At 36.5% G+C, this 24,868-nt stretch overlaps 1 protein-coding gene across 3 annotated transcripts in view; it reads right to left on the bottom strand.

Moving 5' to 3' along the window:
• The window catches only part of PHIP (pleckstrin homology domain interacting protein), a 114,842-nt gene that overhangs the window by 28,644 nt on the left and 61,330 nt on the right, over positions 1 to 24,868 (bottom strand). For all 3 annotated transcript variants that reach the window (XM_050314254.1, XM_050314255.1, XM_050314256.1), the window contains exons 16-24: positions 23,768 to 23,896; positions 18,586 to 18,811; positions 15,728 to 15,865; positions 14,408 to 14,591; positions 13,571 to 13,694; positions 6,488 to 6,628; positions 5,564 to 5,640; positions 4,638 to 4,869; positions 1,248 to 1,367 (exon numbers count right to left, since the gene is read on the bottom strand). In XM_050314254.1, the coding sequence (XP_050170211.1) occupies positions 1,248 to 1,367; positions 4,638 to 4,869; positions 5,564 to 5,640; positions 6,488 to 6,628; positions 13,571 to 13,694; positions 14,408 to 14,591; positions 15,728 to 15,865; positions 18,586 to 18,811; positions 23,768 to 23,896 (1,371 nt within the window). The remainder of the gene's footprint in view (positions 1 to 1,247; positions 1,368 to 4,637; positions 4,870 to 5,563; positions 5,641 to 6,487; positions 6,629 to 13,570; positions 13,695 to 14,407; positions 14,592 to 15,727; positions 15,866 to 18,585; positions 18,812 to 23,767; positions 23,897 to 24,868) is intronic.

The following is a 24,868-nucleotide window of genomic DNA, read 5'->3' as shown; positions in this document are numbered from 1 at the left end:
CACAAAATACATTTATTTAGACTTGATCTTTTGAACAGCACCATCTCCAAAACATGTTTATTGGAGGGTATAAATCCATAAGAATTTTCTCCAGTTGCAACTCTCAACTTGAAATGCTCCTTCCCTCCCTCACTAGCAATGTCGATGTAATATTTGCATAGCTGTGCTGCTGTCAACTGCATCAGTGAAGTGATCCAGTAAAAACAAAACTGTTTGCACATGCAACCTCTGCTCCTGATTCAGTTTAAGGTGGCGCCTACTAAAAGCTTTAGTTCAAGATTAAAGTTAAGTAATTTTGCCACCATGTCAAATATTTCTCCAACAGCATTCTGAAGGTGCGAGCTATACAACAACTCTGTTTACTACCTCAGAAAATGCAGTGATCCCTGAAGAGACAAAGTACCCATTACAGTATAAGCCAGCTATTTCCTCTTATTTTAACCTAAGGGGATTTTAAGAAACATGCATAGACTGGCTTTCAGGATTGCATTCCATCTGATACTACTTATTCATACAATTCTCTGTAATGTTTGCTTGCTACATATTCCAAAGTAGAAACTGGTGGGTGTCCTTTTGCTACTGTATTTTGAGATATCTGGGTCATGTTTACAAAGTGTTTACAGTCTGGTTTGTATAAAATACATATATACCAAACTTCTCTTGTGGTTTTCTGTTGTAAAATACCAGCATTTTTCTGATATCAGAAACACAAGTGGAAAAGGACAACAAGAGTCTTTCTTCAGAATAAATGAATTAAAAAAACTCAAATGACACCCCACACCCAAAACAGTCAAATTAAGCAAAAAACCCACAATCTCCCTACAGAGGTTTAATTCCTGTTTTTTACTTCATGTCCCGAACTGAAGTAAGTGTTCCAAACTTAATTTCATGTTATTTCTTACCTATTCTTCAGTATACAAGATACCCTACAATTAAGGAATATTTTCACTAGATAGATCACCTCACACAACTTGTGTACAGGTGTCATAAGTAAATTAACACACTGAAGACTGTACAAGAAGGAATGCTACTGCAACAGTAGCAAAAAATTCAAAGCAATATGTGCAGAGTATTTTTAAGTATAGGAAGCAAAAGCAGATTTTAGCCAGACTGAAAAATGTTTTTAAGAAAATCCAAAATATTTTGATTGTAAGTCTCTGGGCAAAAATTCACAGATTAAAAAAAAAAAAAAAAAAGACAAAAACAAGCTGAAAGAACCAAGGACACAGAGTGAAAAACTACAATACCTCATCCCCCATCTGTGGCACAAATGGGCACCTCCGAGGAACAGTGTCTGTAATCCATGCTGAAGGCAGCCATTCTTCCAGCGTCAAGCCGTTTTCTGCTAGAACTCCCACAGCCAGCCTCTGAAGAAAACGTACACAGAAAATTAATATGAGTAAACTAACATCTGGGGAAGCTTTGTATTTTGACAAGTGTCTATTAAAATCTCTATTTCTTAAATATATTTTATGTATAAAGGAAATCATTGCCAGTGTGAGGATATATTTTAACTGCCTTTGGGGTTTTTTTTTTTGGGGGGGAGGGAGAGTTTGGAATGAGCTCGTCTAATAAAAATTGAATTTAGTAACGGTCCAGTAACTACGTCTCATGCCCAAAAAGATAAAACTGAAACATGCAATTCTCTTTAAACAAATTCACACATTTGCCTTGGCCAAAAAGAAACTAAAACTATTCAGCTGCCTTTAATTAAGTAACCTCGCATAAAAGGACGGAGTGATTAATGCACATAAACAGACCTAAGTCATGTGAAAATGACCTGGATGGGGTACATTCACATTACTTACTGGTATATTTACTACAAAGTGCTGTAGAAGTGCATTTCCAGACTGTATTTCCACGTCACACACTTGAAAGCAATGAAGCTCATTGCAGCCAATGGTTCTCTGTGAACACTGCATGTCTGTATCTAACAGGCCAGATAAAGCAGGGGGTTGTACAACCACTCGAGCAAAGCTGCTTTGAAATTACTAACAGAATCCTGTGTGTGTACAGAAAGCAATCTAGGACAGTGGTATAGAAAACCACTCCACTGATGGAAGACTCTGCATCCCCAGACTGCAAATAGGATGCTCCAAGTGTAATTCCATTGCATAAATTCAAATGTGGTTTCAAATGATGAGAAGTACTTTGAGTGCACCAGTGGGTATCACAGGAAAAATGCATAAATACAGGTAAAACAAAACAAAAACCCAAACCAGAACCTCTCCGTTGTAATAAACCAATAACATAGAAGCACCTTGTGGATTCTGAGGTTTAAGCAGGTCTATCTTGGGAGAAACTGATTACACTGTGTCAGAGAAAAGTGTCTAGCTCATTGGTGGATTATGGGAAGTTAATAAGAAATAGCCTTTACCCAGAAAAATCTTTCCTTGTTATAACTATACACATTAATTATCAGTTTAAGACCTTCTGGAAGCCAAGCCTGATCTCAGTTAATCATCAGGAGAAGACTATTCACAGCAACTTTATATAATATCTTCTGAAACTCTACTAAGCCCTTTGGTAATTAGTTCCACAACCTGCCTAAATGCTCAGGTGGGTTTGGGGTTTTTGTCTACTTTCAGAGGGTAGGGGTGAAATGGGAAAACTCTTCTTTTGAGCTTCATGCCTGTGTTATTGATGGGTGCTAATTCTGAATTTATTAATTTCTAAACAATGATAGTTTTATACAAGCTTTTTACTCATATCTCCTCCAAACTCTTGCCCTTTTAAGAGTCAGTCTCTGTGTCTGCACAAAGGGAAAAAAAATTCTATACCCTTTGATCTTCCTGGGTGCTCCTTCCTTGTCCTTCTTCACTGCTGTATCAGTTTTTAGATTGACTTTTGGTGAAGGGGGATTAGAAATGTAAGCACCATTCAAGATCATGAAGCCTATGTGTTAGTAGAGATGAATGTCAAACTTTCTCTATTCTTTTCTTAATTCCTAAGATTTTGTGCTTGGTTACAAAGACAGTCAAAACTTCTTTCCTCAATGAAAAGCCCAAATTTTGGATCAGAAAAACTTTCTACTAGAAACAACTGGGAGCTCTCTGCCCAGGAAGGAGTTCAAATGTACCACAGGAAGCTTCAAACACAAACATCTGTCAGGAATTACAGGTATAATTAATCCAGCCTAGCGGCAGAGGAAAGAAATTATTTTCTGCAGTTCTTTCCAGCCTAATAGTTTTTTGTGACTCAAGAAAGGAACAGCTCATCTTTAAAAATCTGAAATATCTAAGTCTGATACTTTCTGAATCAGAGATATACATCTCAATAACGGGAACCAAAATGGATGCAAGATTCCCAAAACACTCAGTTTGGCTTTAATCTAAGTGGAAATACTAGGCTGTCAACCAGTCTTTATTATAAAAGAGCTAAACTGGAGGCTTCAATCAGTAACAAAGTGCCCCACCATCTATTTTTGTTATCTTCCTTGGGTTTCTTCTTTCTTTTGATAATTTCTTTTGGTTTCAGGCTGTGTAAATACCAATATACTATTAGTATGGACAGTACAACCAATGACTGTGCACAATAAACAAAAAGTAGCCTAAACAAAGACTAAAGACTACCAACTAACATCCTGCATGCTGTAACACAGATTCACAGTCAATCTGACAATATGCCAACCTGCATGTTAGAACAGCTGTTTTTGTCAGTCTACCTTCTAATGAGGGCCAACACATTGAAACAATGATCTTAAGGAATGCCCAGGACTTCTAATCTTATAAATAAACAATATGCAGGTATTTAGTTTCTTGGATGATACAGTTAGTTTCTTTTGATATTACAAAAATAATAATAATAATGGCCAGTCTTCGCGAGTGAAGATCCGGGGAAGGTCTTTACACCTTCCAGCCTGCGCATTGGATTTTTTAGGTGAGACACAGTGTGCGCGGAACTGAGCCCACCCTTTAATCCTAAGGTTCATCTGCCGGGGCCAAGCGAGCTTGGACGGTGGCAGCGAGGTCCTCAGGACGTATACAAAAATAGAAACTATGGGTTTACAAAAGTAAATAGCATCTACTTCTTATCTCTGTAAAGAAAGAATGAAGAATGAAGTTTCCAGAACTAACAAAATCAAAATAACCCCTCAAAAATCACACTTAAAATAGCCAAAGTCACTGAAAATTTTCCTCTGAACTGAAATGACATGATTATATTAGAAAGCAAACAAAACAGACAACAACAAACCCTGATCAAGTGATATTCCACTTGATGGGAATATAGTAACAAGCATAATGCAAATATCATATACCAAGAAATTGAGAGACAAAAATTACATGGTAGTGCAGAGCTAAATTATACAGGCAGACAAGTCAGCAGAGCTGAAAAAATACCAGCATTTTATACCAAGACTTAATATATCCACAGAAAGGAAGTTTCCAGTGTGAGAAAGGATGGTGATAAAGACATTGGAAGTGTTCCTGAAGTGAAATGCATCTTATTTAGAAAGCATATTGTTACAGCCATCTATCATTTGACTTATAAGAGTTGTTAATTATCATGTTACAAGTAAAAGTCATGATGTATTTTAAAATTAGACAACATTAAGTTATATATGTAACTGAATTATTCACCCAATTATTTCAAGTCAGCAGGTATAAGCAACCTGTAATACACAAAGAATCTCTAACCTTTTGTTTTCTCTCTTTGGGTTTCCTCTTCTTTGGTGATGTTGATGGTCCATCTTTCTCCTCAATACCCTTTTTCCTCTCCTTTTTAATTTGCTTCCTTTGTTTTTCAGGTCCTTCTTCATCCTCTGAACTACTTTCTGCTTTCTTTGTTTTAATTTTAGGAATTTTCTTTGGTGGTTGCAAATTGATTCCTGCATCTGCTGTCCAGTCAGAATAATCACTAGAATAGTCACTATGTATGGCATGCCAAAGAAAAAAAAGAAATTAAAAACCAAAAGTTAAAAAGCAATTCAGAGTGCATTGGATTACACAATATAACCTAATACAAGATTACAGGTAACAATCTAGGTAACAATATCTCAATAATTTAAACCTTAATGCTTAAAAACCCTATATTCCATCTACAATTTAAATAGTAGTAAACCAAAAGCCTTGACATCATTCAGTCTTGCCAGAAGCTTAACTTATAGCATCCCCAGATCACTGTTTACTTGGTCAATTCAAGCTGATGCACGCTGAAGTCTGGATATCGCTTGAACTACTTCTGGTTCTGAACCGCTTTGAACAACGACAATAAAAAAAGATGGGTGAAGCTACCTCAATCTTTGCTTTCTAATTTCAAACCACGGGTCACACAGCTCAGCCTGTCAGCCATAGGAAACTGCTACCCACATGCATGAAGTGTGCGTGCCCCTGAAAAGAATTATTCTCCTGTAAAACCAATTGAAAACAATTTTGCTTCCAGCAAACGAGGACAAAACCTTCCCTAAATTTTAGTTAGTAATATAACTGACAGTTAAACCCTGAAAGTTTCAAGTTCTCATTCCTTTTTTCTTCTGAGTCTGCACAAGTTTTAGTTATTACTCGTTAACTGTTTACAGAGAAAATTATTTCAGATTTATTGGAAGGAATTTTCTCTCACTTACCTAGAACTGCCATCACTGTGCCATGCTCTTTCATCATCTTCTGATGTTCCACCACTGGCAACAACTACTTCCCCTTCCTAACAAGGGGGGCAGAGGGTGTTGGGGAGGTGCCGGGGGGGCAGAGAAAAAAAAAGGCATTTTCTTTGGAGCTCAAGTAAGTTATAATACATGACAATACAACAAAAACTTTTCTAGGCTTTATATGTGTTCTAAATATCAGCATTATAGAAGCTTTACATTGTTAGAAGGGATTTAGTTTGCAGATAGTTCCTTTACTTTAGTGGACTTATTTAAATGAAAAGAAGTATGAAAATACCTATGCCTGGACAGATCTAGTGTAGAGCAACATTAACAGAGATCTGAGTGCTTCTCAGTCTCCATTTAAAAAGGCTAGCTTACCTTTTCAAAAATAATATCAAGTCTTTTTTATGTAGTATTTCCACATTTTTTCAATATCAAACAAAAACTCAATATCATTTTTTTTGTATTCTTACCACTCATTCTCTACCATAGCTACAGAAGCACAGAGTGGTTGAAGTTGGAAGGGACTTCTGGAGGTCTCATTACTCAATCTCTGCTCAAGCAGGGTCACCTAGAGTCGGTGACCACAGTGCCAGGCCATATGGGCCATACTGACTAGGCTTACAAACATAAGGAAGGCTTAACATTGCACACATACACTTTGCAAAATGCCCTTACAAACGAGCATTTCTCCCCTTTGTCAACTACCTTTTAGTCAAAACTAAACATATACAACAGCATGTGAAAACCTAATTCAACCTCATTTTTTAAAGAGGTGAAAGGAAATGCACAATGGAAAATGTAACTTGAGTTTCCACTAGAAACAATGTTTAATTAGATGAAGCAGGAGCTCAATGAGTCAAAATGGAATATGTAAGACTGCCTCATGAATAACGATCTTACATCTGAAGAACTGTGTCCATTTTCCAGCTCTTCAGCAGGCCTCGCAGTTTCTTCCACTGCATATCTCGTACGGTAGTTATGCTGATTAGCTGCTTGTTTTCTTGAGTCACTACTGTCTAGTAAGTTATCATGAGAATGGTTCTGTGAAGACACAAAAGTCAAAATACATAATTTTTGAATATATATTTTATTAATACACAGCACTTATTTTCTTTAATAACAGTATTCCAGGAAGCAATTTTTGCAGTAGTAAAAAAGATAAAAGTCCCAAAATAAAGAGCTGCTGAAGAAAACACTCCACATACATAGTTGAATATAAGCACCAAGCAGTTCAGTGTATTCTGGAAATAATTAGAATTTCTTCCCAGACAAAATACAAATTTTTAATCTTTAATTATTAAAAAAAATCTTAATTCTCTTCAAGGTACGTATAACATATACATAAATACTGATAGGCTGCTGAGAGCTTGTAACAGCTCAGAATTACACTAAAAATGGCCCAGGAGACTCTTACAGAGAAGTAAAAGAAGGATCAGATCTGATAGAAAGCAGACCCATACAGTAACACATCACTTAGCATACAGAAATGACTGTTAGCAAGTAAAGGCCTTTAAGTGGTATGATGATGCATGGAAGAGTTCAAATAAATGAGTCAGTTGGATTGAATACAAGTTCTTTTGAAGCCTAAAAGAATGAAATAAGGCTGTAATTTAGAAACACTTCATGCTCCAACATTAAGAGATTTTGTTCCTTCTTTAGAATATATATAATGCAAACACTTGCTCTCAACACCAAATGTGCAATTTTGTGTTATTCCCCAACCACTGGAAAAAAAGCAAGAGTTATGATCTCAACTTCAAGAGTTTTGTGCTAATTTTTTTTGGCATGCATATTTGAACTTCATCCTAGCTCAGATGCAATGAAATAGTTTCTGGGCAAATTCCTAGATCCCACAAAAGGAGATATACTTCCCCAGTGCTCCTTCTGCCACAAGGGAAACCTCAGGTGCTGATATGGCTGAAAACAGTCACAGAGATGAAGAAAGCAGAACCAGAGAAAGACACAGAAAGGTCCAATACTATCAGAGTATTCTAAGTGGGGCAGACTGCTTGTACCCAGCCCTCTTGGATTTTTTTTTTTTTTAATTTGTAGGAAAGAGAAGATCTTTTCCATCATGTATGATGAAAGCTGGTTCATGAGGTTAAATTTCTTGTTGACGAAAATAACCCCCACTTTTTACAGTGAAAACTATACTAAAACTTGACTAATCAACAGTAGCTAGCATTTGATTTTCCTTAGCCACAACAATTCTCATTAAAATGCAGAACTCTAGTAATTAGTTTTTCTCCTACCCTCCCTGTTAGACGATAAACACTTTTTGCAAGCATGATTGCAGAAGATCAGTAGGGTAGGCCAGCACACCACTCTGTACAAGCGCATTCCAGTTTTCATCAAAGCACAGAGGACCAACACGAATTGCTCTATGCTCTTTCAGTGAGCACTGTGCTTCTGTTGTTCTGTCTAGCTGGGGAAGCTATCACTAACAGCACAGCTATCAGACTCTTCTATGGGACTGCTCAACATTTTAACATTGCCCAAGACTTTTGAGACCTGGAGCACTCCTCCTTCTGGATTCAAACTCGCAGTACGTACCAGATCTCCTCAAGCTGCTCTGACCTAACCCAGAATGGCTCCCATGCAGCCCCAAGCCCAGTGGCTGAGCCCATCACACAGTCTTCTGTCTCTCAGCCTTCTGGGGCTGCTCACTTCTCATCAAGCTCTCAAGATGCATTACTGAAGCAGAGAGGTCACAAAAGCCAATGTTATAACTGAATTGTGACTTTTTGATAAAGTCCATCTGCCTCTTAGCATTGTGAAATATAGTCAAGGAAGCATCACAACAGCATGGAATCACATAACCCCCAACAAAACAAACTACTCAAGTATCCTTTATAGGAATGAGGACGCACTTTGCAGAAGCTACATTACAGCTTGACTGCAATGCTCCCATCTTCTTTCTAGAAAGCAGAGTCCAAAAACTTTATCTCCTATTTTTTTTTTTCCAGAGGTGAGGTTTCTCAAATGGTTATTACAAATATAGCTTTTCCCTACTTAAATAGAACAGTGGATCCTGAAGCACTTTGCACTACTCTTTGGCTTTGAAAACAGTTCTTTACTTTTGGTAGTTCAAAGCTTGAGGGAAACTAAAAAAAAAAACCCAAAACCCCAGACCCAGTCCCCCCGCTCCAATAATTCCTTCCTGGGAGAAAACAGAATCACTGTATAAATATTGGGTCTTAGTGACATTAAAGGGTAACAAGCTGCTTTGGAAGAGATGCAATGCCAAAACAAGAATAGAAAAAAACCCCAGGAAAGCCAAAGTACGAGTACTTATCCATAAGTAACAGCACGATAGAATGACTGACAATGGAAGGGATCTCTAGATCTCACCTTGTCTAACTCTACTGCTCAAGCAGGGATGATAAAAGGGGCCATAAGGTATAAAACTGCATCATCTTGCCAAAAAAAAAAAATGTATTTTAACATCATTCTTATTCAACACAGCTTTGCAAAATCTGATGAGAAGTTGCAGGTCAGGGAGAACTTTATTTAAGGGGAGGGATGGGGTCCAATGCGAAAGCTTGACTATAAAGTGTTCCAATGGTTTTTTTGACAAAATGGAATCTATCACCAACATACCCAACAATGACTAAGGAAACACAGCTAATGTCCCCCTTTCCCAGTATATAAACTAAAGAAAGAGCTTGAAATTGGACCCTCAGCTCTAAGGGTAGGCTGGGAAATAAAGCCAAGATTACCTATGATTTAAGATTCAATCATCACTTTCTATCTCTCTCAACACACTTTGATGAACAGTCATATACACTGACAAGTACCTTGTATCTTACCCAAGGCTTCCAGTCAATATCAGAGCACATCTATTGACACACTAGAAATTACAGCTATGTCAAAACAGTTCTTCTGCAAAATACAAGTGATGGTGTTTCATGTATTTGAGAGGGATACTGGACACTGCTGGGGGTCTTGGTAACATCAGACCATTGAATCCTTATGACACTGACAGCACTAGGAAGCACAGCTCTGCTGCTCTTCCATACAGGGCTGGAATAATTTTGGGAATCTTTGGTTGTAGTAATTTCATAGTATTTCTTAACCAGTAGTATCTATTTTTTTATCTGAAAATGGTTCCTCCTTCTTTAATACAACAAGAATTAACCTCTACTAGAAATTTTAATAGTGGTAAAGCAAAGCACACCTCCAGTATGAGAACCCTAACATTAAAAAGCTCACAGTTTCTTGTCCTGACATTTTTTTCTTTGGTTAAAGAGAAATCCTTCCATATTCTCCTCACATTTGTATCAGTGCTCATAATTACTTAGTTTTTACTCTTACCACATCACATGTATGTAAGAAATTGGGAAGAGCTGCTCTGAAAACAGTGAAGATAACAAACACTAAGCACTAAGTGCTTGTCTCTGGAGTTTTAGATTATTTTCCTCCTTTCTTTTTCTATGTAAGTAGAAAAACTACTATTTCAGAGGAACACAACTAAGCCACTTTCAGCAAAACAAAGCACACATTTGTCCTCCCCATGTTCTGTTGGTTTACAATACAGTCACTTGCACCCATCACAACAGAGGCCTACGCCTACTTTTGTCCATCCATAATGATTTCCCACCTTCATTTCTAGAAATTTCAGCATAAAATTTCCACTTAATGAGAAATATTTCCATTTTTGTCACACCTTACTAGGACACACATCACATCAACCCTCTAGCATACAGACATTTCGCACTCTTTAATATTTATTAAAATGCTCTAATCCTAGTAGTTCAGTAAACTAATACGCTAAATTACTTGGACTAGGAAAATTTACCTAAGCATATTATTTATCTCACTTCTCATCTGCTCCTGAAAATAAATAATTTGAAATACAGTTCCACTTTCAAAATGCAAAAATTCCCTTCTATCCATTTTCATTAATGTTTAGGGGTTCAAGATTTTTCTTTTTCTTAAATGTTTTTGTCTAATAATAATCAGAAAAAACCCTATTCCTCATCAATGACTTTTAAAGTTAATGAGTTCTTCATTCAGCCTGCAGGTCAGCGATGCTACATACCATTTACAAAATACTGTTCAGGTCAAAACACCCAAGCTGTTAGGTCCTCCCCTACAATTCCATTAGTCCCTTAAGCAATCATGTATAAACACTTCTCAGTATGACCTGTGTCAAAGAAATGTGGGCTTTCAATAGCAGAATGTTTATGTGACTTCCATCTAAATTGCAGATACTGTTAAAGAAAAAGGATTGAAGTATAATTTTGTACTACTTTTATCACACCCTACAATGACCCTGGACTAAAAGTTAGCAACAGGACTTTGGAATCTCCTCAAAATGTAATTACAGCTGCTTTATGTTCTTCCTTACTGACCTACACTTTAGTATGTAATCCAAAATGCTAACATTCATTCCTGCCCTCCTTTTCATTTTACTTCTGTATTTTTTACTTATTTCAGTTAGAAGGAAAGAGAAGAAAATATTATTTTATCATTATTATATGAACAGACCTACTAAATTTCAAAAGTTGATATAAAAATCAGTATTTCCTACCAGTATAAATACAACTGAATTTCAATATGAGAACAATGTTTTAATACGAGCTTTGTTTACGCTGTTTCCAGAGTAGCTGGCAGTACTGTAGAATGAGAAACTTTATAGAATTCTTGCTGTAATTCTTAGTTCCAGAGATTACTAGAAGATAATATTTTGCCCTGTATTTTGTTGGAGGTGTTCCCCATCTCCTTCAGATCATAAATCCTCTCATCAAACCTTAAGAATTCATTATGCAATAAAAAAGGTCTGTAGTTCGCAACAGTGCTGTAATATAAATTACAAGGTATGAGTATCACAACTTACTGGTTGTTCTCAAGCAAAAGGAAGATTTAGACCATACTTTCCAGTTCTATCTTCAACCTAACATAGCTTGTATTTAAAGTCACACAGTCACAGCAACAGAAGAGCAGTTATAATTAAGTTATTAATTTTTATTTAAAACAACCCTAAAAATATCAGAGAACAGTTTTTTGCTAGTGCTAACCACAAGCAACAATAAAAATCACTAAAATCTGTGCAGCTTATTTAATTAGGAGACTCAATCACTTGGGATCAAAACCCCTTTTTCTTCTTGAAAACTTGCTTATTTAAAGCCCATGTGATATCTACTCATTGCTCAATCCCTCTCAAATGTTTCTTAAGGGATTTGAATTAGTGTACTTCTCAACAGTCAGAGTCCTCAAAAAAGAGACATATTTAATGAAGAATCAACTACGAAAGAAAGATCAACCTCTTTATCCTGAGATGACATAAAAAAGTATCCAGTAGGGTCTAAGAAGGATTTATTTAAATGTTCTGAAAGTGTTACTGAATTAAGCAGTAATTTCTATACAGAAAATTTACTGACATGCTCAAATGAAAAGACCATGACTGCCTGGGGTTTTTTTGTATTTCCTCAGAACAAAGATGGTAAAGCCTTTAGTCACTTCCCAAGTTCTCTCCTTCACATTCTGAGCATCCAGAATCCAGATCACAGACCCTCCAGGGGTAAATATATGAAACTGAAGAAAGGTATTCTTAAGTAACAATTGCTCTCAAGGATTTTAAGGGTATAAATATCTGCAATGAAAATATGGGGCTCAAAAGACCTAGTGCTACTTTTATAGCTTGGAGACTAATACATTTCTCTGAAAGAAGATTTTAAGAAAGTATTCTTAAAAAAAGAAACTTGTATTAAGCTTCTTTTCTTCAAAGATACAATAAAAATAATTGTTGAAACCAAAATGTTGGACCAGTTAGCCTACTCTGTTAACTTTTATGTCCTAGTGATATTTTAGGAAAACTGTAACCCAATTAGAAACTTAAGGGTAAGTTGGTAAGAATTTACATTATCAGGAAGCATCTTCTGACTAGGCTGTAGCTGAAAACAAGTAAAAAAAAAAGAAGCCCTTGAGAAGTGCAACTGTTTAATTAAACCAAAAAAGTCTATAATTCAGCACAAAAATACATCCCCTTAAGACAAGAAACAACTTTGTTAAAATCTGAATTTGTGAGGCCCATTTTCTATTACTCCCAAGAGAGAAATAAGAGTTACAAAGATTTCTGATGTCCTGGTATTTCATTAATGAATCCTGTCATGTGGCACAGTTTCTTCCCTCATGCACAAAAACTGAAGATAGAAGGGAACAAATACTTTTTTCAGAGTATCTTGGGCACACAATGTTAGTGACCGCAGCATTGAAGATAGCATACCAGCATCATCTTTTAGGATAGCACGAGTATGCAAAAGGCTGTGCAGCTCTTAACTTTATCTGAGTCGTGACTTGATTTTTTTCATATAAGTTGAAAAAAAAAAATTAATCTTACGTCTTTTTGCTGGTAAAAAAATTAAAGGATATGTTTACAGAAAGAATTTTATGTCTTGTTTGTTTGAAATTAGTTTTATCTATGCATTGCACCTGCCTATCTGTGCTTTTCTAGCTAAATGACCAACTATGTTTTTGCAATAAAGGAAGTAAATTTAAAGTAACAGTAGAGGAGAACCTATGCTTTGTGTTTTGTAATACGCTTAATATACAGGAAACTGTTTTCACTCTTCATCAAAAACTTCGTAAAATACGGGCCTTCAAGGACACCTGCAAATTATTCATTGAAAAGTAAAAATGGTTTACAGAATCTAAGATGGAAAACTAAAAGAGTATGTCCAACAGTAGACAACATGTATTGATTAATACTGACTCCCTACAGCAAATCATGTCCCTAACACCAGATTTGCAGCGATTCTCCCCCTTCTCAGGGGGTTCTGAAAGTAATTCCTGTTGTTTTTTTATTCAGAACATAGTGAAACACCAATACAGGCATGCTTCCTCATTCTGAGGAGGTGAACAAACCCCTTTACCATGTTTTTTAAATGTAAAACTGAGAAGAGGAATGTAAATTTATGTGACCTAATGCATTGAGTTAAATTTTATGATTCTTTCTGTGATAATGTAAAGGTGTCTACTTACCTTAGAGAAAGTAGGTACTTTGCTTTCTCTTTGAATGTGACTCATTATGTGTTTTCTTTTCTCTTCTGACCGATACACCCTTACTTCTTCTTCTCCCTTTGCTGTTCTCCATTCTTCTTGCCTACTGAAAAAAGAAAACTGAGATGTTAACTCTAAAGGCAATTATTACAACTGAGAGGACCTATTCCAAACCAAGGAATAAACATTCAACATTTATAACATTCTTTGAACAGTAGTTCTTCGCTTTACTGTTGGCTTCCAAATTAGCTTTTATGAACTAAGTAAGATTTCCATCTTATTTCACTGAACTAGAGCAGTTTATATTTGACTGTGGCAAGTAGGTTTTTCATTACTCATTGAAGTATTTATCACAAGAGCTAATTACTGAACAAATCAAGTTCCAGTTTGGAAATCAAAATTTACCTCAGGTGCTTGATAGATTAGGTCAGTATTCCAGACATAAAATGCCATATAATGACAAGAATAAAAGGAGTTAAAACATGTAATCTTATGCTACAAGTCAGAAAATATTGAGGCAACTAGATTCCATTGCCTCTGTCATTCATTAAGTGGTCAATTTTCATTCCAAATCCTTCTAGACTTCCAAGATTTTTCAAGTGTTATGCAAACAAGTAAGTTCAAACTGAAACTGATTTTATGAGACGATTTTATGAGAATTTTGAGAAATTTCTCATAAAATTATTGAGAAATTTTAGACAACAAAATAAAAAATAAAATCCCCTCACAAATGTTTCTATGATGATGTGAATTTCAAAACTGTCCAATTGAATTAGGTTCAACAAACTAAAATTCTTTGCAACCTTGGCCTATGTTTACCTGGCCACACCAGAAGATAGTTCAGGCACTACAACCCTGCGACTCCAAGCCACAAGGTCCCGCTCAGTGGCTATTTCACTTCTTGGTGCGTTGCTGTGCATCTGACGCACACCTTCAATCTGTCCGCTACGTCTTAATCCTATATTTGGTGGTGAATGTACTTCTGAGGTAGAACTTACAGATCCTAAAAAAATCAAAAAGCAACAGTTGTACTTGATCTGAAATTCTTAGGGTAGCATTTAAAAGAAAATCTCAGAATGAAAGGGAAAAATTAATTTTACTTGATCTATTACTTTGAAAGAAATTGTATTAACTCAATATAACCTATTTCAGCAGTTTCTATAGTCACGACTACACACACACAAACAGCTACTGGGCTGCAGCACTCTGTTTAAAAATTCACATTGAAAAGGAGCAGATGTATCACCAATCTGAAGTGAACCAAATGTTTGCTTTTCTTTAAAAATGCTTTTGAAACATTTATGCAAAGCTGGCTATCGCTACTGCACTCTAATAATAGTGGTCTAGTGGTAAAGGCGCGGCGCTATCACCGCCAAGACCCGGGTTCGATTCCCGGTCAGGGCCACTCCCGGGCAGGTACTGCACTCTAGATCTGTATTATAAAACAGTGGGCTATCTCACTGAATCAGTGTGTTCCTTAAACAGTCTTCTACCTTAAAAAAAACAAAGCCACAATACTGGAAATTAGGAATCAAGCTGTAAAATTTACAGACAAAAAATTCAAATGGTCAAGAGGTTAAAAATAACCAAACCAATCAAATCCAAAACAAAACCATACACATCTGCAAGAGCTTTCAAGCACCTACAGAGTAGCGAAATTTAAACATTTTCCATATCCTTCCCTGGACAAGCTATTCTTGCTTACTCTAGTGGATTGCTAACCATGATTTTTTAAGTGTTGAAAACTACTGTGTCCTCTAGTGCAAGACACTGAAACATGGAACAGTTTAGGAGAAAAATAAGCAGCTCCTTCCAGTTTTCTCCCTCCTGTGTCCTTATTTGAGAGAAGTCAGATTTCAAACAAGTAGATGGCCAATTCCAGATTAAACGGACTAGTTACTTCTAAGGGAATACAGCTGCTGCAATTCCCTGAGTGAGCAGACAATAACAAAGATAAATTTATAATGTTAAGAATCCCAAGTTTTTGCAGAAAGATAAAAAAAACATGGGAAAGCTCTATTATTTACTACAGCTCCGTACCTCCTCTCTAGTAGTTTAGCAAAAGGCACAAATCATGCACAGTAATGGGATTTCTGTTTTCCAACATCCAGTCTCAACACCCATCCCCCAGTGATCTACCTCTGTTTATCCGGCTGGTACTACTGGTTCCTGCCTCCCCAGAACGTCTCTGGTCCTGCTCTTGCTGAAGTCTTTGAATCATGCTATCCAACGGACTAACTTCTTGATTTGCTTGCTGACTAAGAACTTGATTCAATCCTGTGAAGTAAAATATACAGGAGAACAACATATAAATGTTAATTTGAAGAAACAAATGTTACAGATGGCTCATTTAAGTTCTAGCTTCAAAGTTAAAAGTAAATTATCACATGCGTAAGTATAGGCTAATGCTTATTTTTTTAACAGTTGTTTTTTAAAACAGGACAACTTTTTTCTTAATATAATATTTGAGAGTATGATATTTCTTGGAGCAGGGTAAAGATGACCACATATGATTCCTAATAAAAGTTTAAATTTGATCAAGTGCCAGCAAGCCACAGAAGCTTAATACAACTGTTGTTTGTCAGCTCAATCAGTGTGAATTGTTCAAATCCAAGATTAGACTGCCTCAAATGCATTATAAAACACTCTATAAGCTTCAATGAAAGAACTACATCAAGAAGGTCTAACTGAATTAGAAAACAATTATCTATACTGTATAACACCAAGCAGTAAAAATGCTTGATTGAGCTCCACATAGGCATAATGACCACACAGAATAAGTAATGTTAATTTTCTTTGGTATGTAAAACAGCCAAGAAACCTCCTTTTGAGTAGATCTCTTGAATGGAACACGGGAAACAGTTCTCACAGAAGTGATTACAAGGTGATAATACTGTTTCTGTGCAGAAAGCAAAATACACACCATGTACGCATAAGCAACACAAAAGTTGCTTTCATACTCACAGTGGTCACAAAAAACAGTAGAATGAAGAAAAAGAGACAAGGGTTACAGTACTCATTCAAAAAGGAAGTCAAGACACCTCCACACAGAATAATGAGATAGTGGAATGGAGTAGTGGCAAGCTCTAGTTAAGAGAAGCAGAACTTGCAAAACTTTGTAATGAGGGATAACACTGTTCAAAGAAACCAGCTAAAGAAGTTATTTTTCTAGCATGGTTCCAAAGAAATATCACAGTATAAACTGCACTTTGCAAGATCAAAGACTAGATACAGTAACTGTGCTATGAAACGAAGAGCTTTGATTATGTGGTTGCACAGAAGTAGCTATCTCATAACCATATGCAGAAAAAAAAACATAAATATTTAAGATAGTGCTCTCAGGCTTTCAAGGTTATTGAAGTCAACTTCTGTAAAGCAGCAGAACCTTGGAATCACGGAATGAGCTCTGGTATAACCACAGCTGGATGTTTTCTGACTCATGTAGTGAAACAGATTAATTTGTTGATCTTGTGACCAGACATAATGTCTGCTGAGAACAATGGGAAATACTACTAATAACCCAAGAATGATCTTAAATAAGGAAACTGCTACCTAAACAAAAGGAATGTTTTTATGGATCTAGCTATGAGACTATGCCTTAGCAAGGAACAGCAAGTGCTTTCTTTTTAAATGAAATAACCAAGATACTGGTATACACTTGATATTTTCAAAACATTTGGTTTAGAAGAGCTTCACGTACATCTAAGCAGTAAATAGAGCACGACTATCTGAATTCCCCCTACTCTTAAAAGCCGTTATAGAAAACTTGACAAGAAATAGATGGTCAGTGTTCTAACTGCGATCCATCAAATCCCTCAACAAATCTCCAGAAAGAAAAGGAGTTTCCTTAGTAAAAGGGAACATATACAATATATAAACAGTTTACCTCTGCATTAGGCTCAGTATATTGTCACTGAACTATAAAGAGGTAGAAAAAAAGTCTTGTGTCTCCCAGTAATTTCTTTGTCAAAATGGTTGATGACTTCCTACTATTAAGAAAAAACACTATGGACATCACCTTCCTATAGGCATTCATGTATCACGCAGACACACCATTAAATTTAATTTTGTTGAGTCTATGTGCAGAGTGACTTGTTTCATGATATTATATTGGAGAATATAGCTGGGACATTTTCAAATTTGGAGAATTTCACAATGCAGTGGATCCACGCTGTAGCTGTAACAATTAAGTCGCACCTTTCCCTAGAAATCAAATTTAGTTCCAAAGCCACTAGCTTAAAAGTTAGCGATAAAACATGGCATACATTCACCAGAAAGGATTTTTCTCTTTCTTACACTTGCTTCTCAGGTAGCATTTCTTCCTGTAATTTTGGAGGAAATATGAAAATCCTCCTTAAAATTATTTAAGTATTCAGTGGCTTTTAATCCCAAGGTCTACAAATAAGGATTACGAGATATTTTGGTAAACACACTGTCAGTTACCCTTCCTGGAATCTCTGACACACCACAGGCTTAAGTATCATATATATGTAAACCATTATTTAGCAGCACATATTAGTCAGCTTTCACATATTTTTAAGAATATCCAAATACTTTTAAGGAACTTCCTTGATTTTGTATTCTTATCAAGGTTTCAGAGTTCTCTAATCAAACCACCAAAGCTTAAGATGTCTGACTCTCTTAAAACTGTCTCTAGCTAAAGAGGAAGAGCATTTGTTTCAGGTGTCTTCTCATTTTCCTCTTCTTGTAGGTGTTACCTTTTCCAACTTATCTGTGGAAGATCAGTCTACTTCCTAGGTTTTCTAAAGTAGGAATGCTCATCCAAAGAGACAACTGAAAGCTCACTCAGCATCATACATTGTTCCAGGAATGAAATGAGCTCTAAGTAAAATTGTGACAAGCAAGCAGTGCCACAGACATCGCAATTCTTCCACACTACATGAACTACTACGCCCAGTAATTAAGGAAAAGGACAAAGTGAAAGGATAGAACACCTGGAGGAAGACTATTGTTTAGTGAAGTGAAATTTTCCATACCTGAAGATGTCACTCCCATCTGAGGAATAAGCTGTTCCTCCCTGCAGTTTTCACGACCAGGAACTAGTCTTTGATACCTTGCAGGATGAGGGTTGCCATCCACATCAACCAAAAATGGGGGAGGCATAAGGTGTGGAGCCTGCTGTGTCTGTTCATCCAGGACAAAGTTGTTGGCATCACGGATAAGGGGCCGATAATCACTATGAAAGAACATCTGATCTGCTATCTGTAAACAAAGTCATTTTGTAATTTTTTTTTAAGAACCTATTAAAAAAAACATACAGAAGATAACTGCCAAAGTATTTTTAACAATGACACTTGTGATTACTTTTGCAAAAACAGGCTTATAAGCTGATCTGTTTATTTCAGTTTAAAGGGAGAAATTTAATGACTCCATTACTATTTTGTTGCTCAATATGCCTTTTCTATTTTAGACTGCAAAGAGAGTAATCCACATGTTTGATGATGGGAAGCATTTAAAGAATAGGGGGATGGGGCAATATTTAACTACTTGAAGACATCTGTACCGAACATAGCATGGATATATTAGTTTATAAATTTTCTTCTATAGTCTGAATATATATTCTGATAATAAAAAATTGTGTCACAGACTTATGAGCTATGGTGCAGGAAGAAGAAAAATAGGAATAATATTTATTATACCAGGGCATTGCCAAATATTTTAATACCGGTAAAACATATATATCCCTATTATAATGCTAGATATCTGAAAAAGTTTCAATAGATAAAATAAAAAAGCTGAGATAAAATAGAACTTTTCAGGCTTAAAGTCTTCTTTTTTATTTCAGTCTGCCTGGTTCATAATTTATTACAGATGACTTTTCACAGACCCTCAAGACTGAGGAATTCTTTTGTCCAAATAGTATGTAAAAAAAGTTTATGCTCCATCCCTTGCTTGGCACATGTATCTTCAGTATTGTATAATCAGAAAGATACTGAACCACAAGAAGAAAAAGTGAACAGAAGAGAAGCTGATGTGTTTACTACACATCCCAACACTACCCACTGGCAAGCAAACCCCGTGGTAGCTCATGTACTCAGTTCAACGATTGACTCAATGCAGAGAGAACTAAAAAGAGACAAAATCTTGTCTTTTGAGCATGGACAGAGGAATGCCTAAATTGTCATAGAACATACTCTGATTTCTGAAGAGCATGCTCTATTATAACCAATCCATGACACAGTTTCCAGTAACTTGTTATGCAGAAATCAGTAAGGCAGAGGTTATAGCAGACACTCAGAGGTCTGGTCTCTCAGTGACAAAGGTCTCCTGTCCTAGATGTGAGAAGATGACAGACATTTGTCAATTCAGAAAGTACCTACATGCATCCACATGAGGTGGATTAAAAAAACAAACAAAAACAAAACAAAAAAAAAAAAAAAAAAAAAAAAAAAAACAAAAAAAACATAGGAATCATGGGATCTAGACTTTGGAAAAATAACAATAGGAAGAAATTAGAAAGATATATAGAAACATGCAATGGAAAAGAATTTACTTCAGGAATTCAAAAGGTTACCCTTTCAAAATACATATGGACAAAGTGATATCCCACTGCAGTAAGAAGCCCTGACTGGATGAAATCTTGTTGCCAGGCTTTTTGTTAACAGAGGTTGAATGAGAAAGATACAAGCGCTTTTATGTGTCTGATTGATAGAACTGAGGCCTGCTTAACACCTTTGTTCCTTCAACTCACAATAGCTCAATATGATAGGGACATGAATCCTCTAGGAGCACTTACAATTTCTCCTTAAATCATAGTAGTAGAGTACCCAATACTTACACCCAGTATAAGTTTTCCTATTAAGTACGTCCCACACTGAGAAAGAAGAGATTCCAATGGCAAGGTCATACAAACTGAGTTTTAGTTCGTTGTGATTTGGCTGTATGGTGTTGTCTGCATCCCAGGTTTTGCAAGCAAAGATCATGAAAGACTTCTTTGCAATTACTCTGTGTACTCTGTACTGCAATCAGGTATAGTAGAGAGTAAACAAGAATTTTCTACTCCCCGAGATAACAATGGCATTTCTTTGAGAACCTGGGCTCAGGCCTACTCTCAAGTGGAATGTCCCTACTGGTATCCAGGGCAATAATCTTATCCTGAGAAAAATCAGCAGGCAAACAGTTAAAGCACTAACAATCAGACTTATTTCTTTATATACTATTAGAGATCAAATTCATGACAATAAGATGATAGCACATCACCATTTGCACATGAGTTCTCTGTACATATGATTTCACAAAGCCAGCTTGGGTATGAGCACAAAAGCTTTGCACAAGGTCTGAGCTCTACGGATAGATTCTTATCCAGAAACTACACTACACATTCAGAATGCTCAGTTTCTCCAAATGGGCACAGTTACACAAAGAGGTTTTCCCCACTACTACACCAATCCACAAGACACAAACTGTCAACTTGCAACAGAGTACTGTGGTTTGGGCAGTCTACAGGAGCAAAAGCCTTAGAAGGCTCAGAGGAAAAAAACTCCCAGGAAGAAAGCTCCCAGGAAAAGTGGACACTGCACCAGGCCTGCCAGAGTTCAAGAAGCATTTGGACAACACCCTCAAGCACACGTGTGATTCTTGGGGCTGTCCTTCGCAAAGTCAGCAGCTGGACTCAGTGATCATTGTGGGTTCCTTCCAACTCAGAATAGTTTATGATTTAAAATCAACAAAATGGTACCTTACACTTTAGGACTGCTGGGCATTCCTGGACAGGTTTCCACCTAAGCAAGAACTTCTGAACTTTAACATGTCCTGTTGGCAGTGAACTCAGCCCAACTCTGGTTATCTTCACACACTCAGAAATTTCAGCTGAGATTGGCTCAAGGGACCCCAAACAAGCAGCAAAGGTATTCTCTTTCTTTTCCCCACAATAGAATTACTCCACCAAGACACGCATCATCAAAAAACCCAAACAAAACCCAACCAAACCAAAAACACCCCATTCACCTTCATCATGGTCAAGAGCACATTGTAGAGGAAAAAAAGAATCAATATTGGTTTCAGTCAACTAGGAAACACAGATACTATCTGAATATAACATGAAAAAACATACATGTACAAAACCAAGAGCTTGTTCTTTCAGCAGAGCTAACACTATCTCAGCTATAATCACTGTCCTGAGTAAATGCAGGAATACAGAACAGGTTACCACACTCCCTTCTGTAAAATTAATTTTCCAGGACAGATGGAAAACACTTCAAGGTCAAAAAAACACAGATCCTACCAGATCATATTCCGACAAGATGTCTGAAACTCCCTCAAGTATCTGAGGGGAGGAAGACACAAAAAAACCCGTTATCTTCAGCACCTACCTAAGTGTAGTTACACTTTCCCATAAATCGGGTCAGACAAAAACAAAAAAGGTGATGGAACCCCACAAGGAAGAGATCAGAAACTTATAAGCTGAGTTTTCTGTCAGTGGAAGACTAAGATTAAAAAGGTAACAAATGGAAGTCCTATTTCCTCCCATTTTATTATGATCAGAAATGGGAATGCCAAGATTACCACTGGCACAGCAAGAGCTGTGGAGGATCATTTTAAATCATCCACTAAGTGAAAAATTTTAAACAATCTTTTCTCAAAGGCTGCAGCAAAAACCCCAAGAGAACAAAGGATCTGTAGAATTCAAGCAGGAAAAAGCAATTGTATTCATTTTTCAAACAGATTTAATCTCTCACAGGTAAATTCTCCTATGGCAGTGTAAAGGAAAATCCTGATCTATCACAGCAAAGACAAAAAAGACTCTCAGCTTCATTTCACGTCCAGCATTTCTGAGTATTAGAGGACTATATACTTCCAGAACAATTGGAGAGAAAAAGAAACCTGAAACAATCCATGGACACGGTGAGAAAAATGTTTCTATTACAACAGGCTTTAAAGTTTGGAACAGTAAGAACTCTAAGAGACAAAGAAAATTATTTGATAATCCCGAATTTCTTTGCTTATGGTGCCTCTACTCATTTGTTCTATTTGGAATAGAAGGGGAAATGCACAGCTAGTAATAACTGAGGATAGCAACAGCAGCCTAATACTGAGGACTTCATACCAGAGTGCAGAGACAAGGAGAAAAAATAAATCCCCAATAAGCAAATAGTTCAGTAAGAGTACAGACAGAAATGCAGCTTACATGACAAAGACTAAAATTCCTTTTGCTCTCCTTCCTTCAGGTCCCCCTCCACTGCTGTTTGCCAAAATGCTTTCAAAGCTAGACTGAGTTCAAAGATTCCGAGGAGACAAGATCCAGAAAACAGTCCTTCAACAACAACATTCAAGTATCAGCTACCAGAAGCAGAAATGAAAATCCTGGAGCAAATAGGTCTGTTTAAGTCTTAGAAAGAGGGAGAAAGGGCACACCTCATTTCTTCCCTGGGTGGTCAAAGAAGAACTAGGACCTCATGGGTGCTCCAAACTAGGTAACCTGTATGGTTAATAGGATATGTTCATTTTTCATAGAGGAAAAAAAAAACAAACCACCACATATCTTTTACAGTCATGAGGGTCTGTGGCAAGACACCCACATTTTGAATACACAATGTAGATTATGACATCTGAGTAAAGATATAATATTTTAATCACATCAATGATGGAAAATTGCTGTGTAAGCACAAAGGCATCCATGACAGTACTTCAATAACAAACATAAAACTGCATCACTAGAACATATAGTACATTTTTTGTAAATAAATCTCTTCCAGGCTATGCAGTGTTTAAATACAGATAGCAGGAATTAGTTCTATTACACATCCACACCCTTTTTTTTTTTTGTCTCAGTTCAAAACCAGAAGAGTATTTAAAGCAAAATGTTAAACTATTATCAGTTCCACTGCAGTTTATTCACATTATCCATGTGGACCCCTATTAGTAGATATTTGTAACCTTGTCACTTACGAGAACACACAGTGACTGGTTAATTTTAATTTTTTTTAAGTTAATATTATTTTTAACTTCCCATGTAAACAGTAGCTTAACGGCATGTTTCCATAATTTAAAAAAGACAGTGAAAGAAAGCTCAATGTCAACAACAGGAATCGAAAACATCCCACATTAATGGCTCAAAACTGCCTTAAGATACACCCTCTGGAAATGAAGCTCTGAAGAAAAGTTTGCATCAATGCATTCAACAGAGATAAACATTTTGATTTTCATTTTGCACTGTACCTTGTCATATTTGCTACTGGAACCAAAGCCAAAAATCAGAAGGTGACCATGAGAATCAGTACATGCAAAATGCTGTCCATCAGGAGAGCACTTGCAGTCAAAAACCGCACCATGTCCTTGTCCTTCAATCTGAAATACATCAACATAAAAAATAATTATTATAAATAAATAATTTTCAATTATGATTCACAAAACTGTGGTGCTGACGTTGAAATTTCTTATAAAATCTGTACAACAGTATACTGCTACTTTAAAACAAAGCTTACTTTTTTTTAGCTATTCACTTTTCAGTGAATTTTGTAATGCTCATGAAAGATGCCAAATTGATAGCAGTAGAAACTGACAGACTTTATCCACAAAGCAGGTACAGTATAGGAAGTGAAAATAAAAGCTTCCCCTTGAATGTCCTGCTAATTGAGCCTAACCAGAGAGTTGGGTCCAGTTCAGGGCTTAGTCACTACATCCTTTCCATCATCTGTGTCTTTGCTAAGCTAGCCCAGTAGCATTGGCTGCTGCGGTGTTTCAGAACACCTGACCCCTAGAAAACGCACTGACATAGACAACCCACATTACACAACTTAGCAACTGCCTGTTTCTGTAATTCCTACTCCTAATTTACTGGAGTGGGGAAGGAGTAGATTTGTGTAAAAACTCCACTTTTTTAAAGGAGAACTGCAAAGATTTTAAAAAAGGAATTTTTACCTGATACTCATTTTCTGTTTTCCAGTTCCATTAAGCCAGAACAAATGGGTTTTTGTTTTTCCCTGCAACCTGTCAATCAAGCAGAGGTGACCAATCACCACTCTGAATTTTCACGTCTTCAGCACCTCTTCAGAAAGCCCCTTTCTATTCTCCCCAGCAAGGCACTTTTGCAGTTTCTTTAAAGAGACACCAAACAAAATTCTTCCCCTAACTGTGGCAGGCCTATATACTGCCAGAAAAAAAAAAAAAGGAAAAAAAAAGGAAGTAGAAAAAAAAAAAGGGAAAAAAATAACAGTATTCAGCCTGCAGACAGTAACACTATGTACTTCTGCAGCACCAGAGGCCACTGGTATTATTTTTAGAAGTGAACAAATTAAGCCTCGAAAAACCTGTGAGGTA

This window comes from Myiozetetes cayanensis, unplaced genomic scaffold, assembly GCF_022539395.1.
Source record: "Myiozetetes cayanensis isolate MyiCay16 unplaced genomic scaffold, myiCay2020 scf2-11, whole genome shotgun sequence".
Classification (NCBI taxonomy): Eukaryota; Metazoa; Chordata; class Aves; order Passeriformes; family Tyrannidae; genus Myiozetetes; species Myiozetetes cayanensis.
This window is presented reverse-complemented; position numbering and strand designations above follow the sequence as displayed.